The 15603-nt window shown below is 43.1% G+C and overlaps 1 protein-coding gene across 1 annotated transcript in view; it reads right to left on the bottom strand.

The window, feature by feature from the left end:
- Positions 1–13377, bottom strand: part of LOC103358465 (cadherin-12) — a 69633-nt gene extending 56256 nt beyond the window's left edge. Inside the window, exon 1 of the mRNA XM_008283446.1 lies at positions 13132–13377. Coding sequence (XP_008281668.1) covers positions 13132–13377 — 246 coding nt within the window. The remainder of the gene's footprint in view (positions 1–13131) is intronic.
- Between the last annotated feature and the right edge of the window lie 2226 nt (positions 13378–15603).

Raw genomic sequence — 15603 nt, 5'->3', positions numbered from 1 at the left:
TTTGTGCTCCTGTTCTAAACTCAAATCTTCTTATTTGAGAACTTGGCTTCACGCTTCTCTCACAGTTTCACGAGGTGCCAAGAACGTCTGTCAAGCGTTTTGCATTTTAGATTGACGGTTAACGATGTCGTCAAAACAGATGTTGTTTCGGATTCCCGCTTGATCTCGAGATACGTGGCTTTTTTATGAGGTAGATAATGTAAGGATGTGGCCTGTGATCTCCTCTCACCATTAGCCCATCTTGCCAACTCAGGCCCAGCCGGCGCATCAGCAGTGTTGTCAAAACAAGTACCGGCAAGCCCATTATTCATCTGCTATTAATCATCAGCGCAAAATACTCTCACTGACTGAAGATATTCACCTCCTGAGCTCATCTTGCCGGCTGCGGAGTAGTCGCACACTTAGGCTAATGCTTGTTCTTTAAAAGGGGGGATTCTTGACTCTCAGAGAGGTTGGTGCTCTCGGTTACTTTCGGGATTTGCAGCGCGCGGTCCCTCATTGGCCATGCAGTAAAAAAAAACCTGCATATTGATTAATCTGGGTGATTTCGAGAGGAGAACGTAACCAGCCTCCTGTAGAAAATGCCGTAATTGGATTTCTGCAACCAGGATTATGTGGGAGGGGGCTCCTCTCAGGAATGTATATCAAAGCTGCAACTGTGTGCTGACGGCGAGCCAACATTGTTCCCTGAACGGTCCAGCAGTCCCGCAGCAGCCAGCCGGCTTTCAGAAACACTGGAAAGGGCCTGAACAGAGTCGTTGTTCTCATCCTTCAGCAAATAAAGTTGCGTTTCTGTGTGGATTATGTAAATGAATACGTTTGTTATTGATATTTCCTGGGATGCATTATAGCTTAATTGCTATTTGTTCTAAAAATTAATGCAAATAAATTGATGTGGTTCCACGTTTAACCCCCAGAATCCCAAACACGTTCTGGGTGTTTTCAGCTCCTTTCACAGTTATACTCGCTGTGGGCTCATTTCTCACCACAATATAAAGTCCTGCACCTCTATGGGAACGGCACAGCCGTGGCTCACGGCAAAAAGAACTCAGAAATGTCTGTGTGGGAAGTTGTGACGCCATAAATCACAAACAAAGAAAAAACAAAACTGGAATTTCTTAGATTATTTATGATACGAAAACTGACAAAACCGGGAATCAGCACGTGAAGTCTGAAGAAAAATCACAACTCTGCATACTAATATTAGACATTTTACTATCTTTGCCACTTTTTACATTTATTTTCATACTTGTTTCCTATCTGCTGTGTGAACGCACAGACTGCAGTTCAACAAAAAAAATCCCTGAATTTTTTCTCACATGGCTGTTAGTCGTAGCTCAGCGAAGAATTTATTTTTATTTTTTTCTGGTTATTGCAAGCAGGTAATTTGTGGCAATTTTTAAAATAAAATAATGTCGAATAAAGTGATGAAATATAATTATTTCAAGCTTCCATTTAGTCAAGGTGTTTGATAGAAAGATGGGTAGTTCAAGGACTGTCTCCAAGTAGAAAATCTGATTCTTTCTGTTTTTATAGTTTATGGTTCTGATAAATGGTGTAATTTTTTTTTCAAACTACCATAATTCCCAGACTATTGAGCGCACCTGAATTTAAGCCACACCCACTAACTTTAAAAAGAAAAATAAAGGCTGCACTTGTCTATAAGCCGCAGGTGTCCACGTTGCAACATGAGATATTTACACAGAAAGATTTTTTAAAATTTTTAATTAAATGTGCACCGGTAACATGCACAAATACGTACTGTGAATGCTTTTTTCCGAACACTGCCTGTAACACGGCTGGTCATTGATCGCTATCTTCATCTTCCTCCTGCACTAAAACCACTAAAGTCGTCTTCTTCAGTGTCGGAATTGAACAGCCTCAGAGTTACTTCCTCACACACTTCCTCAGTCTCTCTTTCGTTGTCGCTCTCAGGCCTCGTCCACACGTAGCAGGTATCTCACAAAACAAAGATATTTTTCTACGATTCGGTCTGTCATCCACACGAAAAAGCAGATTTACGGCATTAAAAACGATTATGAATCCTCCGTTCATGCGTCTGCATGTGGACGTCAATAACCAGGTTTTAGGTTTCCAAACGTCACTGCCTGCGACAAAATATGTTCTTTACATCACATACGCGACCTGTGTTTACATTTGGAAACAGCGTGGACGCCCTGAAAACTGTGTTGGCGTTGTCTCTGGTCCAGGCCCAGATACCGCTCCACGTACAAGAGACAAGGCCTCAATGTCACTTGCGTCTCGAGGCAAATTTGTAAAAATTATAAAAATCCATAAATTAGCGGCATCATTGTTTAAGCCGCAGTGTTCATGTGTGAAAAAAGCAGTGGCTTATAGTCTGGAATTTACGTTAATAGAAAAACTATCGAACCCACCAGTGGATTTTGGGGCTAAACAGTGAGTTCTGTGTTAAGCGAACCTTTACTATAAGCCACCCATCAGAATCCACCCTATATACATTCAGCGAGTATAATCCACAAGCACTTCCTCATGCTACTGAGCCTACCGCTGCCTTGAATGTATTTCTACGCTGCTATTATTAGCCACCGCCGAGTCGAGCGAGCGTTCGACTGCTGTCCTACCGGCTCAGTAGTGTGACGACACCGTGGCAGCTCGCTGGCATGTTTGGTAGAGCTCAAGCCGGAGCATTGTCAGACAAGCGCCATGACACGCCGCATCACGACTGCCGGTTTAAGCTTCTGCAGGTAGTCGGCGCACTGGTGGAGTAACTGATGGGAAGAAAACACTACGTCAAATACTGCGAGCTTATTATAGCTGATCGATACCGGCTTGTGAGCCATTTCTTTGCTGCTGACAGCTCGGAGCTCCCTATCTGGGTTGTGTCACGCCTCAGTCAGGTAATAAGGATGGAGGGGGAGGAAAAGGCACATGTATGCACAGGAGGCTGCACCACATAAAACATACAACACGTAGATGGCTTGTTTTCGCTTGTGGTGATGTTTAAATATAGTAGAAGTGTGGTTACTCAGCTCTTAGGTCAACAATCTGAGCAGCGTATTTATCAGAAATTACCAAAAGTTTTTAAAAGATATCATGCGAGGCTCCCGTTTGCATACCAAATAACGTAAGGTGGATTTTTTTTGACAGAGCATTAATGTACATGATTGTTATTGATCTGGAGGGCCGGGGTTAAGGCTTGATTCCCTTTCTCATATCACACTTGATTAAACAATATAGTGATATTGATACAACATACAGAATGCAATTTTCTACCCAGAATCACAACAGCATTGCCCATCAATGTCAATGTACAAATGGAAAATGTTGACCGTGCTTGTAAGTGATACTGATTGGGGCATTAGCGCACCATTTGGGAATATGATCTCAGGCAATTCAGGAGAAAAGTCCATTACCCACGAGGACAAAATATATGAAATATATTACTTTGGCAGGACAGATGAATGGCATCATTAGCTTTTATTTCGGCTCGTTCTTTCTCCGAATTTCCCCCCCACAACATTCATCATCGACGTACATTGTAAATGCTCTCAAGCTCTTAATATGTTCTAACGAGCGGCTGAATCACCGACGCACTTCATGCATAATCTTCAGGAGAGCAATCCTTTCAAATTACTTTGCATATGACTGGGAATTACATAGGCAACGCATCTCTGGGTGAATTCAGGGATTGATGCGTTCTATAGGAGAGTGTAGCAACGTTCAAACAGGTTTTCACATCTCTGCGTGTAATCCCTATTAGCAAATAACTGTAATAGTGGAATAACGCTAGAATCTGGGGTAATTTAATTGCTATACGTGTGCTATAATCCTCAGTGATTACGTTACTGTGTTGACAGACAATGAGTCACCGCATTGGACGCGCTTTGCGGATGTCATGCAGAAATCAACAAGATTATTGTTTGGCACGTCGCTCGGACGCCGCAGCCTTACTTAGCCGTACGCTACTGAACGGATATCTGCATAAGTGCAAAGCAATCAAGTATGAGTCAAAGTTAATTAGCTGCCGGCTTTCCTTGAGCTAAGTCCCGCTGAAGTATTTTTTACAGCAGCGACTGTCATCATCAGCATGTAAACAGGTTTGCTGCTTTTATGTGAGGTTCTTTAGGTTTTTTTTTTTCGTTTTATAGCTAAAATCCAGAGCGTTTAAAACCGAATTTAACAACGCGGAACACGCCCATCGCCGGTCAGGCTTGTAAATTTCATACGGTCAGCTGATGGAATCGCTCTTTGTTGGGGACCCGGTGTATAAGTCTTGTTGAAAAGGTTTTTATGTCCTTCTTATGGGTCCTCATTGAAAGATTAAATTGCAGGCTCCACATCGGTAATAAATCTCAGCCAGGTGTGGGGTGGGACTGGGAGGAAGAGCCATCAATAAAAAGAAGGATGGTCACTCCTTGGCAGGCAGGAAGCGGGGGAATAAACAAGTTGGAGGAGGAACAGGACTGCCCTTTCTAGCAAAAACTGGGTTATTGACTTACATGTAAATAAGTGACCTTTTGTCTGCTGGTGTGAGAAACATGCCACCGCACGCTTATATTGCAATAAAGGCCACCGACACACTTTTTTTCACCTCTGCCTTTTTTATAGTTCCTATCTAAATTGATTGGGTTCCTCCTTAACCTTCAGTGCATGTGCCGCTTTGAGTAAAATATTTGCTTTCTGAACTTAACGGCTGCAGCGTCGAGGAGATTTTTTTTATGGAAGCGATGCCCTGTCTGCGCTTTCTTGCCAAGCGTATAATTTGTTTAGTAGCTTTTGAGAGCGTCTGTGACTTATATAAAAAAGGGAACACGGTCGTGTCTGGTGTCGCTTTCTGTGGGAGGTAACACGGCGCAGTCCCTTTGATGTGCAAAAGTCTTTTATTAGATTCATGAAAATGGAGAGACCGGGTTATCTTTATGTGGGTCCAGTCCCTCATCCATGAGGTTGCAGAGGGGTGCGATACACAAACAGCTTTTTAGAAATCTCCGCGTGCCCTCCTATCTCTCTGCATCTGATCCACTGAACATCTTCTCTTTTACTTATAAATTGAACCCTTTGTGTCCCTGGGAACAGTCAGCGAGGCGCCGTGCGCTCCACACGCTTGACAAATTAAAGGAAAAGTCAACATAAGAGTCCCGATGGGGTGATATCGATCCTCTAAGGCTGTGTCCGAAATCATCCACTCATTATCTTCTCCCTATGTAGGGAACGCTATATAGAGAACCATGTAAGGAGCTCCTCGGCGAAAGTAACACCTTCGGACACGACTCGAGTCTTGAAGGTATTAATTACTGCTTCTTGGTAGGTATACGTTTTACCGCTAAACTCCTGGTGGGTGACGAAGTCTTAAGGCACCTCTCTGACACAAACAAGCAAACGGTACCGGCGATGGTAGTGAACCGACCGGCATGTTTGTGATAAAATCATTTTACACCAAGTGTATTTTCAAGGATTAATAACTGTTTTCTTAGTTTTTGTTGTGGTGCATCACTCTTCTTCCATTAAACATCCATCTGTTATCTATACACCGCTTAATCCTCACGAGGGTCACTGATTAGCCTCAGCGTGTTGTTGGACTTGTGGGAGGAAGCCGTAGAACCCGGAGAGAACCCACGCTGCACGGGGAGAACATGGAGACTCCACCCTGAAAGATGCCGGGCGTCCTAACCGGGATGCAAACAGGGGATCTAGAAGCCACCATGCAGCCTTCAATTAAACATATTTCTACAGATTATTACCTTTATTTTCGATGGTTTCGCACCATAGCTGATAGATTTGTCTCGTGTCTGTTGTCATTTTGCTAAAATACACGTTTAGAAAAGATATATCACATAGAAAACACCATAAAAAACCCATCAGAAATCTGTGAAAATGACACTACTGGCTCAACGGGCTCCCTCGTCCGTCTGCCATTCTCCTTAGACGAAATGCATGATGGTACATATTGGTTGGTTGGTGGCATTCGGCTGGTCACTACTTTCAAAGGTGCATTGTGACATACTTTGAGTGCACTATGTAGAGCAGGGGTCTCGAACTCCGGTCCTGGAGGGCCGCAATCCTGCAAGTTTTAGATGTTTCCTTCTTCCAACACACCTGATTCACATGATCAGGATCGTTTTCTGGCTTCTGCAGAGCTTGATGCTGAGCTGATCATTTGAATCGGGTGTGTTGGAAGAAGGAAACATCTAAAACTTGCAGGATTGCGGCCCTCGAGGACCGGAGTTCGAGACCCCTGATGTAGAGTGTAGTGACTGATTTCGGACACCAGTTCTCTACAATTCCCTCCAAGATAACACCCTGATTCGGTGTTTCGATGATGTTGGTGGAGAAAACTGTCCCTCAAGCTCCCATATGGGTTGAATTGGGTTTATTATCGCTTTCAGACCCAAACCATGCCAGCAAACAATGCCTCTGAAAGCTTAGCAGAGGGGGTCAAGGATTCAGGTTTACTCTTTAATTCGTCACCCGTGTCGTCCATACAGCATTGCGGCATCCAGTCAGACAATCAGCTCACTTGGCGAGTCGGAGAGAGAGCAGCGCTTCTGACTACACCTCCACCGCCGCCGCCACCACAACGATGATTATATTTATCCTTCATTGGGAAGACAAGTGGAAATCCTTTAAGTGGATTCCGAATTGCCGCATCATTACAATTCCTGAGAAAATACGTCAAGCAGCAATTTATGACCATTATGTTCAAATGGAGAGTGTCACCATGTTAAAAAATTCTGGGAAACGGCTGCTGGACTCAGTGGAGAGTTTAATAGAGAGTGAGGGGGAAGTGGCTTGAGTTGATATGCAGCCACACCGTTAATGGCAGAGTTTTTTATTTAATTTTTTTTTTACTTTTTTGCAGATAATCACTGCTCAGACCTCAGCGTTTTCTAATTGTGAGTGCAAAGGGATGTTGCATTAACCCTCGTGAGTCCTCTGGGCTTTATTTGCGAATTCAGCGGTGCAGCTTATCGGTATCAATACTTCCTGGTGCTATTTTTAAGGAATTTTTCATGACTCCTAACTGATTTAAACTCATAACGAAGCAAATCCAGAGCTCTATGATTTCTTTTTCCTTTCATTTTTATTGAACAATAAGCAAATTTGTTGCTGTTCCCCGATAAAGAGACAGAGTTTACGGTTTACTGGTTGTTTTTTACAGAGGACTAGCTGTCTGTTCCACATGTGATCAGTTCTGACAAACAACCTCCAGCTGATGTATAAATAGCTCTGAGTCAATACATGTGCACAGGTAGGTTTTTCAAACGCAGCAAGCATATCAGATGTAGTAAAAAAAAAAAAAAAGAAGAAGAAGAAGAAAAAAGCGTTTGAAATGTGTGTCATGCATTTCAAAGCGGGGAGTTTGCTGACTGTTGACAGCAGGAAAATGATGGGACCAGCGCAGCCAGCCGCCGTAAAGTTAATAGTGTTTAAACTTTAGCTGGCGCTGTAACTTTTTAGGGTTAGTGGTTTAGCATAAGTCGGCACTAAAAATTCGAAGGTAAATGTGCAGTTGGTTCCGCCGACGAAGCCTCGAATCGAGTGGTGGTGTTGAACTCGGTCGTGGAGTGGAAATAGGAGAAAAGCGAGGTAGGAAATCCAAACCGGTGTTCGCCTTCTGTTAGCTGTGATGGCTTCTTCTATCTTTGCTCCAACATTTTATATCACATTCAGGAGATGATGAAGATGTAGTCGCGCAACATCGGCTGCGTCAGTAAATGATTAGGCACTGGTTAAAAAAGTTAATTTAGCGGTAAGCCAACGTAAACCGAGCACGAAACAAACAAATGAATTGTGTTCAAACACAGATAGCGGCGGCTGCAAAGACAAGGCTCAGTACAAATATCTGTCAATTGTGTTGCGGAGTGACAGGATATTTATTTATATCTTATTTAAACTGCAGCTGTTGGTGGCTTTGGTGTTTCACAACATTGGTTTTCACTCAGAGGAGAAGCCTCACAGTAGACGCGACAAGTTAATACGGTTTAAAACCTTCCTTTAAAATATTCTTTGGTACGCCGCCCCGTCTTTATTTACGCTGAAAGTCGACCTCCATTGTACTGTTTCGATTGCAAATTGGATTCACTCCGCAAAAAAAAAAAAAAAGGAATCTGAGCGGCCCGGAGACTCTCGAGACGTCGTGACTGTATGTGAAAAATGAAATAACCGCTTTTTTTTTTCTCCAAACAGTTCGGTTGCCCTTGAGCAAGTGCCTGCGGCGTTCGCGGCCACATTAGCGCTCAAAGTAGCGCTAAAGACCATGTTGGATCTCATCATGGCCTTATTTGCACTTCAGGGAGCTATAAGACGGTTGATGCAGACTGTAGCATCCCTACCGTCATGTTAAATGACACTGAAGCTGTTATGGCAGGAATTTATAAATTCTGCCTACCAAGGTGTGTGGGGGGGAAAAAAACAACAAGTGCGTGCATTTTTTTTTTTCTCCCACAGACGGTTTCACAAATTAGCTCGCACGCATTAAATGGTGCGAGAGCCTCGGTATAAATTATTTGTCTTTGTTTATCTTGCAGTCATAGCATAGCACCAGAACAAAATGGAAATGCAGACATGGCATATCTTTGTACTCGTGTTGCAGAAGAAAAGAAATGTTGCTTTGCTTGCACTCATTAATCCAAAATAGATCAGACAGCATGTGGAGATGAATAATGTTTTTTTAATATTTCTTTTTCCCTTTACAATCCCCCCCTCGCGCACACAAGCTCAATATTTACCTATGCTTCAGGAAGGTTACAATACGAGATGTGGAGAAGGAAGCACTTTGAGATGTATGCATCGACCGTATGTAGTTCTGATGATAATTTAATGCAAAAATTAACATAGACACGCTCTGGTGTGTAAACAGATGGCTTCATCCGTCTGATATGGCAAAGAAATCTCCAGCTATGATCGGGTGTTTAAAATATTTTATTATTAAAGCTAAATCTCTTCATCTAGATCTAATTTTTAGCATGGTGCTCAATATTTACATGAAAAGACCTTGGTAGCATCAGTTCAGTCTCATGCAAACCACTAAAAGAGCCCTCATTGAAGCTACAGGAATAAATCAGGCAGGCTGTTACGCTGCTCATAGTTTACTGCAGGAGCATCTTTGTATACGTCAACTCTGGAGCAACAGAGCATAAATCCCAAACGGTTGTGTGGAGTATTGAATTTGGTGTTTTTTTTCTTGCATTCTGTCCATCATGTGGCAAAACATAAAACTATTTGCTTGTTTATATCACACAGGTGCTTTAAAACTTTGGCGGTTTGGTGGTGAAAAGTATACGTACCGAGATAAGTCAGTTTGTGGCGACAGATCTGGTGACCGTCCCACATTGTTGGTTTTTAAGGCTCGCTGAAGTCTGAGTGTGTGTGTGTTGACATTTTAATGCAAAAGACAACGCCAAGTCATTCGCAAGGACAACCAAATGTTATCTTGTAGTTTCCAAACATCTGCCTTCCCCGACAAACGAGCGGCGGTGCGTTCAGGCGAAAGTCGCTGCTTGATAGGCAAACTAGTTGATCCGTAACACCTGTACCGACTGTGTTCTCCATCGTCCTCCTCCTTCCTCCAGCGCTTGTTTTGCATCCTGCGCGCTGTCAGAACTGACAAAAATTACATCTTATTAGTAATGTGAATTATGTTTCTAATGGCCAGCACTAATTACTAGTGATTTGGCTGCTGAAATTACAGCTGGCACTGATGCGTTTAACGCTGTGCTCTTGAAATAGATTTTTATTATTGCTGACAGGGTCAGATTTTGGTAAGACGGGGGGCGGAAAGAAAAGAAGCTCAGAAATACAGATTTCTGACTAATGTGAGGCAAGATAGAAACCAGCCTAAAAGCTTGAAACACTTTATATTAACCCAGAGACCGAGCAGCCAGCGAGGCCTTGAAGTAAAGCTGGATATACTGTTGCAGCATTTTGTCAATTTCCTATATTTACACCGATTTGCTGCTGCGGTGTCGACTCCGTTTCCAGTTTGTTGTGCCTTTTTAAAATGAGAAGTAGTAGCGCTTCTTAAAGGAAGAGGACTCGAGGGTTGTGTTGAAAATGCGAAGAAGGCAAAGGTGGACGCTAGTAACGGTAGAAAAACATACATCATATCCAGTTCCACAGGAAAAAACAGCTTCATGTTTTCAACTGATTTAACTGTGAGGTTTGATGTTCAGGGGGCTGCCCCAAGAATACGCAAATTCCACATTAATGCGTTTGGAAATCGAACTGATGCACAATACTGTTTGGGTGTGAGATGAGTTTTATGGGTCCAAGGTGCTGCGGAAGCTTAGATGAGTTTTTCATATTTGAAGCCAGCTTCGGGAGAATTCAAGCAGCCACACAACTAACATTTCAGCTTTTGGTTTAGGGATGTTATGCATGACCTATGAGTGGACCTCTTGCCAGAACTAAAAGGCGTTTGGCAGCGTATTTAGTGGGAGAATAAGAGAATATTTCCAAAAGTACAGAAAATAAATATATTTTGGCTGCATCACTTTGCTTTCTTTTCAGTCTGTCTTTAGTGTAACTATCGAATAATGAAAAAAATAATAGTAATTACCTTATTTTTAACATATCACCTAGAAAAATATGTTGTAACACGTCTCTTATTTATACGTGCATATTAAGTAGCAAAGAGAAACACAAAACTGTTTGAGTTCAAGTTAAATTTTCTGGATCTAAAGTGTTGTGGAAGCTCAGATGAGTTTTTCATATTTGAAACCACCTTTGAGAGAATTCAAGCAGCCGAACAACTAACATTTCAGTCTTCAGTTTAAGGATGTTATGCATGACCTATGAGCAGACCTTTTGCCAGAATTAGAAGGCATTTGGCAGCGTATTTAGTGGGAAAATAGGAGAATATTTTAAAAATACAGGGAAAAAAATGAATATTTTGGCTGCAGATTTGTTGCACACCATCGCTCTGCTTTCTTTTAAGTCTGTCTTTAGTGGAACTATCTAAAAATGCAAAAAAAGAGAAAAATAAATCAACAGTAAGAACCTTATTTTTAACATATCACCTTGAAAAATGTGTTGTATCACGTCTCTCATTTACCCGTGCATATTAAATACCAAAGAAAACACAAAACTGTTTGAGTTTAAGTTGAATTTTCTGGATCTAAAGTCTTGTGGAAGCTTAGATGAGTTTTTTAAATTTGAAACAAGCTTCGGGAGAATTCAAGCAGCCGAACAACCAACATTTCAGCTTTTGGTTTAGCGATGTTATGCATGACCTATGAGTGGACCTTTTGCCAGAATTAAAAGGCATTTGGCAGCGTATTTGGTGGGAGAATAAGAGAATATTTCAAAGTACAGAGAAATATTTTAGCTGGAGATTTGCTCCATCTCATCGCTCTGCTTTCTTTTCTAAGAGTTTCTGTCAGTTTTTGCTGCGACTATCTAATAATGACAAAAAAACGACTGCAAAATAAGAATATTCTGAAAAAAACTGAGCAGCAACAGCGCTGCTTTTAACATTTCCCCAGAAAACACACACACGTCTCATGCATATTTGCTATTTGGCTGAACAACTGGTCAGATTGAGGACGATAATACTCCCTACATGCGTAATGACTCGTACGCCGGCAGGCCTACGCTCCCAATCCAACTTTTTGCACAAAGAGGCCCTCCAGCTGCGCCCCTCAACTTTTCCCTCTCTGGTGTCTGTTGCCTCTCTTTTAGAGGCTGCTGTCAGATAATTACTTCTTCAATTGGTCCAGAAGGGCACTTCTGCCACCGAGGAGGGGAAGCAACAGTCTCTCGAGCCGCTATAGCCCCAGTGCACCGCGGGTCACGGAATGGAAATCATGTTTACGCTCTCGAGTGAATACATTACCACAATAAGGCATTGATGTATCATAGGACAAGCGCGCGCTGCACGCTCGCTATTCATTACAGCCTTGAAAACAAAACCGTAGCCTAAGGCCCCAGTGATGGGGCTTGATAAGTCCTTGGAAGACGTGTCACCTACACCGTGTCCTCTCAGTCTGCCGGCATTATCTGCTTAAACTTTTATCATGTCGGAATCATTAGGAAGCCAAATCCTCTCCCTTAAGATGGTCCCGACAAAAAAAAGAAAAAAAAAAAAGGTCCGAGGATCTCAGTTTTTTTTTTTCCTCATATGTTGAAGAATCAGTCAATTATTTTGAAGCAGTGCAGCAGCCCAGGATTAAGCTTAGGAGTGCAGCAGACAGCAGCGCTCCCTCGCCCCGCTTTAGCCTCGGAGACTTCCACAAACAGCGCTGCTTGTCAGGGCTGATTGCGGTGGCACTGGGGCAGATAAGTCAGTCTTACTATTATCCTATGTAAGCTAGGAGTGCCAAATTACAACTTTAGCCTTAAAACCCCCGCAGAGTTTGCTTACGAATGTCTTAAGCCACAGCAGCGAATAAAAAAAAAAGAGATGGGTTTGGGGACACACACACAGAAAAGTGTGTGTATACATCTGTCTGGATTCACTTCATCCTAGTGGGTCTCTGCTGTCTTTTTATTGCTGTCAGCATCTTCCCTGCCTCATAACTATGATGTTCTGACAGCTTTACAAGGTCTGTAATTTAAATTTATCTCCGCCACGCCATCGATTCTCACGCTGCCCCCCACCTACCCCCAACCCAGATGTCATGTGTGTCTGGCTGCGGTCTAACATGTGGTGGCACAGCTCCATTAGCATGTATGGATTTTTCCCAGCACGCCCGCCACTGTTTATATCTTAAAACGCTAACAAACAGGGACAGTTTTACAACAAGAGCATTATTAGATTAAAGTGGCGAGGCTCTGGGGGCAAAATGAGAACAGGCAATTTTGCAGCACTTCTTCAGGAATGTTGTATGTAAATGTGTTTTTAAAAAAGGGACGGCACCAAAAGATTGGCACCTTGTTTAGATACCTGCATCAACAATAAGACGTCCATTGTGGTGTTTTATTCGCCATTCCCCCGGCTGGAGCGGCTTTAACTTCCTCTATGTTCTTTTTCTGTTCTCTTTTCTGCCCTTTTATCTCCCTCACATTCTTCTGCTCCCTCCATTTACCACCAGTTCAATTTCTTCCCGAGCTCCTTACTATGTGATTTATGACTTCTGCTGCACCATAAATAACTGCAGAGGATGGGAAAAAAAAAAGAAAAAGAGCCTTTTTTTTTTTCTTTTCTTTTACCTTGCCCACGTACTGCGGGTCGGACCCCATGTACTCCTCCAGCACGAAGAACTGGTTCCACACCCAGCCCCTTTTGACCCGCTGAAATCCAGCCGCCCCATTCCTCATCGGGCCCGCCGAGCTCCTGGCGTGCTCCCTCCCCGTCCTGCTCCGTCCCAGCGGCGGCGAAGGCGGACGCAAAGACGAGACCGAGCCCTCGTTGACAAGACCCCACAGGAACAGCAGCAGGCAGTTCCTTGTTAGCATTGGCGATCTGTGAGGTTCAGGTGCCCCAAGTTAAAGTCCAGCGACGGGTAACTGAGCCACAATGAAACTTGATGTCGATGATGGTTATGAGGAGGTGGGGGAGGGGAGGGGAGGAGGAGGTGCTGGGTGTGGCAAACCCAAAAAGCAGTTTTTTGTCTTTTTCTTCTTGGGTCTGTCAGGATCAGGTGTTTGTGGAGCTCATCACCTGAAAGGAAAGAAAAATAATGTTAATGAGGGAATCCTTCGTATAGGGATCGACCGATAAGTGTTTTTCTGCTCAAGACAGACTGATATTTGGATATTATATACAGCACATGAACTGTTTTACCAGCGTGTGATCGCAGGAAAACCTGTAATTCACAACTTTGCTAATAAGGGAGGCTATAACTGAATATGTAAATAGAAACAGGAGTGATTAAGACGCTCTGCTCTGTTAATGTGGCATCGACTGAGATCGATCAGTTTGTCTGCTGCAGTTACGTCTGCTATTCTTCTCTATTTTCTCCACCTTTCAGCGTTCTATCATTTTAATTGCCCACTAAAGTCCAGACCTTATTATTAATTATTCTTTTCCAGACTGTTTTCTAACTTAGCTGAGCATTAGCCACCGGGAAGGAAAGCGGTGGACTTCCTGGTTTGTGACGACAGCTTTTGTTTTGGTTTTTTTAAAGGTATTTTTTTGGCCTTTGTGACTGGAAACTGTGGGAGAAGAATGGGGGAAGGACATGTAGGAAAGGGCCACAAGCGGGATTCGAACTCATGACCTCCACATCGGGGCTGTAGCCATGCACATGGGACGCCAGCTCAACCAGGTGAGCTACAGCGGCGCCCCCAGCTTTTGTTTTTCATTTAGTTTTTGCAGCATGAATGACAGCAGACAGAGATGCATCAAAACACTGCATCTAACGTGGCGGCAATCTGTAAACGACACACTGATAATCTGCCCCGATAATCACTCGATCCCTATATCTGTCATCACTCCTGCATTACCTGCACGGCGTATTAATAACGCAGCATTATTACTCCCAATTAGACCGTCTCGCTGCGCCCACGATCCGCATCTACAGCAGGTACGAGGTGTCGTGTAACTTGCCGTGGTAGCACTTTGTGGCCTTTTCCGCCAACAACTCCCTAACTGCTCGATGATGAATGGTTGTACTTTCACTCTCAAGCATAAAAATAAGTGTTGTAATTATTTGCCTGGTGATAGATTACCTGCACGCCAGACAGTTCTCACGGATGCATGCTCTAATTAGCGAGATTACTTGTCTCTGTAGTTGGGGGGGAAAAAAAAAACTGCGACTTTATTTTTGCTGTCAATTACAAGCCACCTCACGCTGTGCCGCCGAACCTGTCGGTGTTTCTGCGGCGCCTTGATTGCCCATAGAGGTTGAGAGTCATGTATTATTTAATGAAGCTTTAATAAGAGGGTGCTGATGAGCTTCATGGTTTGCTTCACAAAACCGTTTTTTGATCAAAACCTTATCTGCTTAAAAATAGAGCCGAACCCTCCTCCTCAGAAGAAGAAATAAAAGTTGACACAAACGTGCTGCCGTTACATCAGCAGGCAAACAACTGGAGATAAAGCGTGACGCATTGGCAGTTCATACATCAAATTGACACGTGTAGTGCAGGAGACGTCGGCGCGAAGCAGCGATTTCTTTTAAGATACGTTGCTTTTCTCTCAGACATCAACTTCGCCGAGGAGCACAGTTTGACAACCAGTGGCCACAGGAGATCCAGCCCACTGCTGCACCGCGCCTTCTGACAGACATGCATTCTGCGAAAGTGACACCTCGTATGAAAGATAACCAAATATATAATCCAATTCGCGCGCACATAATTGCATATTTTATGTATTTATTACGCTTTTTGTCAGCACATAAATCAGCAGAAGTGCAAATTGGCTGGGATGCATACGCCGAGTGTGAATTTGCAGGAATATGGTTGCAGAAAATGAGACGGAATGATGAAATGTTTGTCAAGATCGCTTTGAAATGACTTGATCAACTATTTCTGGTCAACTTAAGAGTAATTACCGAATGCAATTTGTCCGTCTTTGTTGGATAAACCACAGAAAACGCAGGATCAACAAGGTATGTAAATGATTTGCCTGTGTTTAGCAACGTCAGGTGAGTTATGTGGCATTATAACGATGATTACTGAAACACAATGACCCCTGCGTGGAAGAGAATGAAATATTACAGAAGCAACCTCATTTGTTAG

The sequence above is a fragment of the Stegastes partitus genome, unplaced genomic scaffold (genome assembly GCF_000690725.1).
Source record: "Stegastes partitus isolate 25-593 unplaced genomic scaffold, Stegastes_partitus-1.0.2 Scaffold313, whole genome shotgun sequence".
Taxonomy (NCBI): domain Eukaryota; kingdom Metazoa; phylum Chordata; class Actinopteri; family Pomacentridae; genus Stegastes; species Stegastes partitus.
Note: the sequence above shows the minus strand (reverse complement) of the source record. Positions and strands in the feature narration are given on the sequence as shown.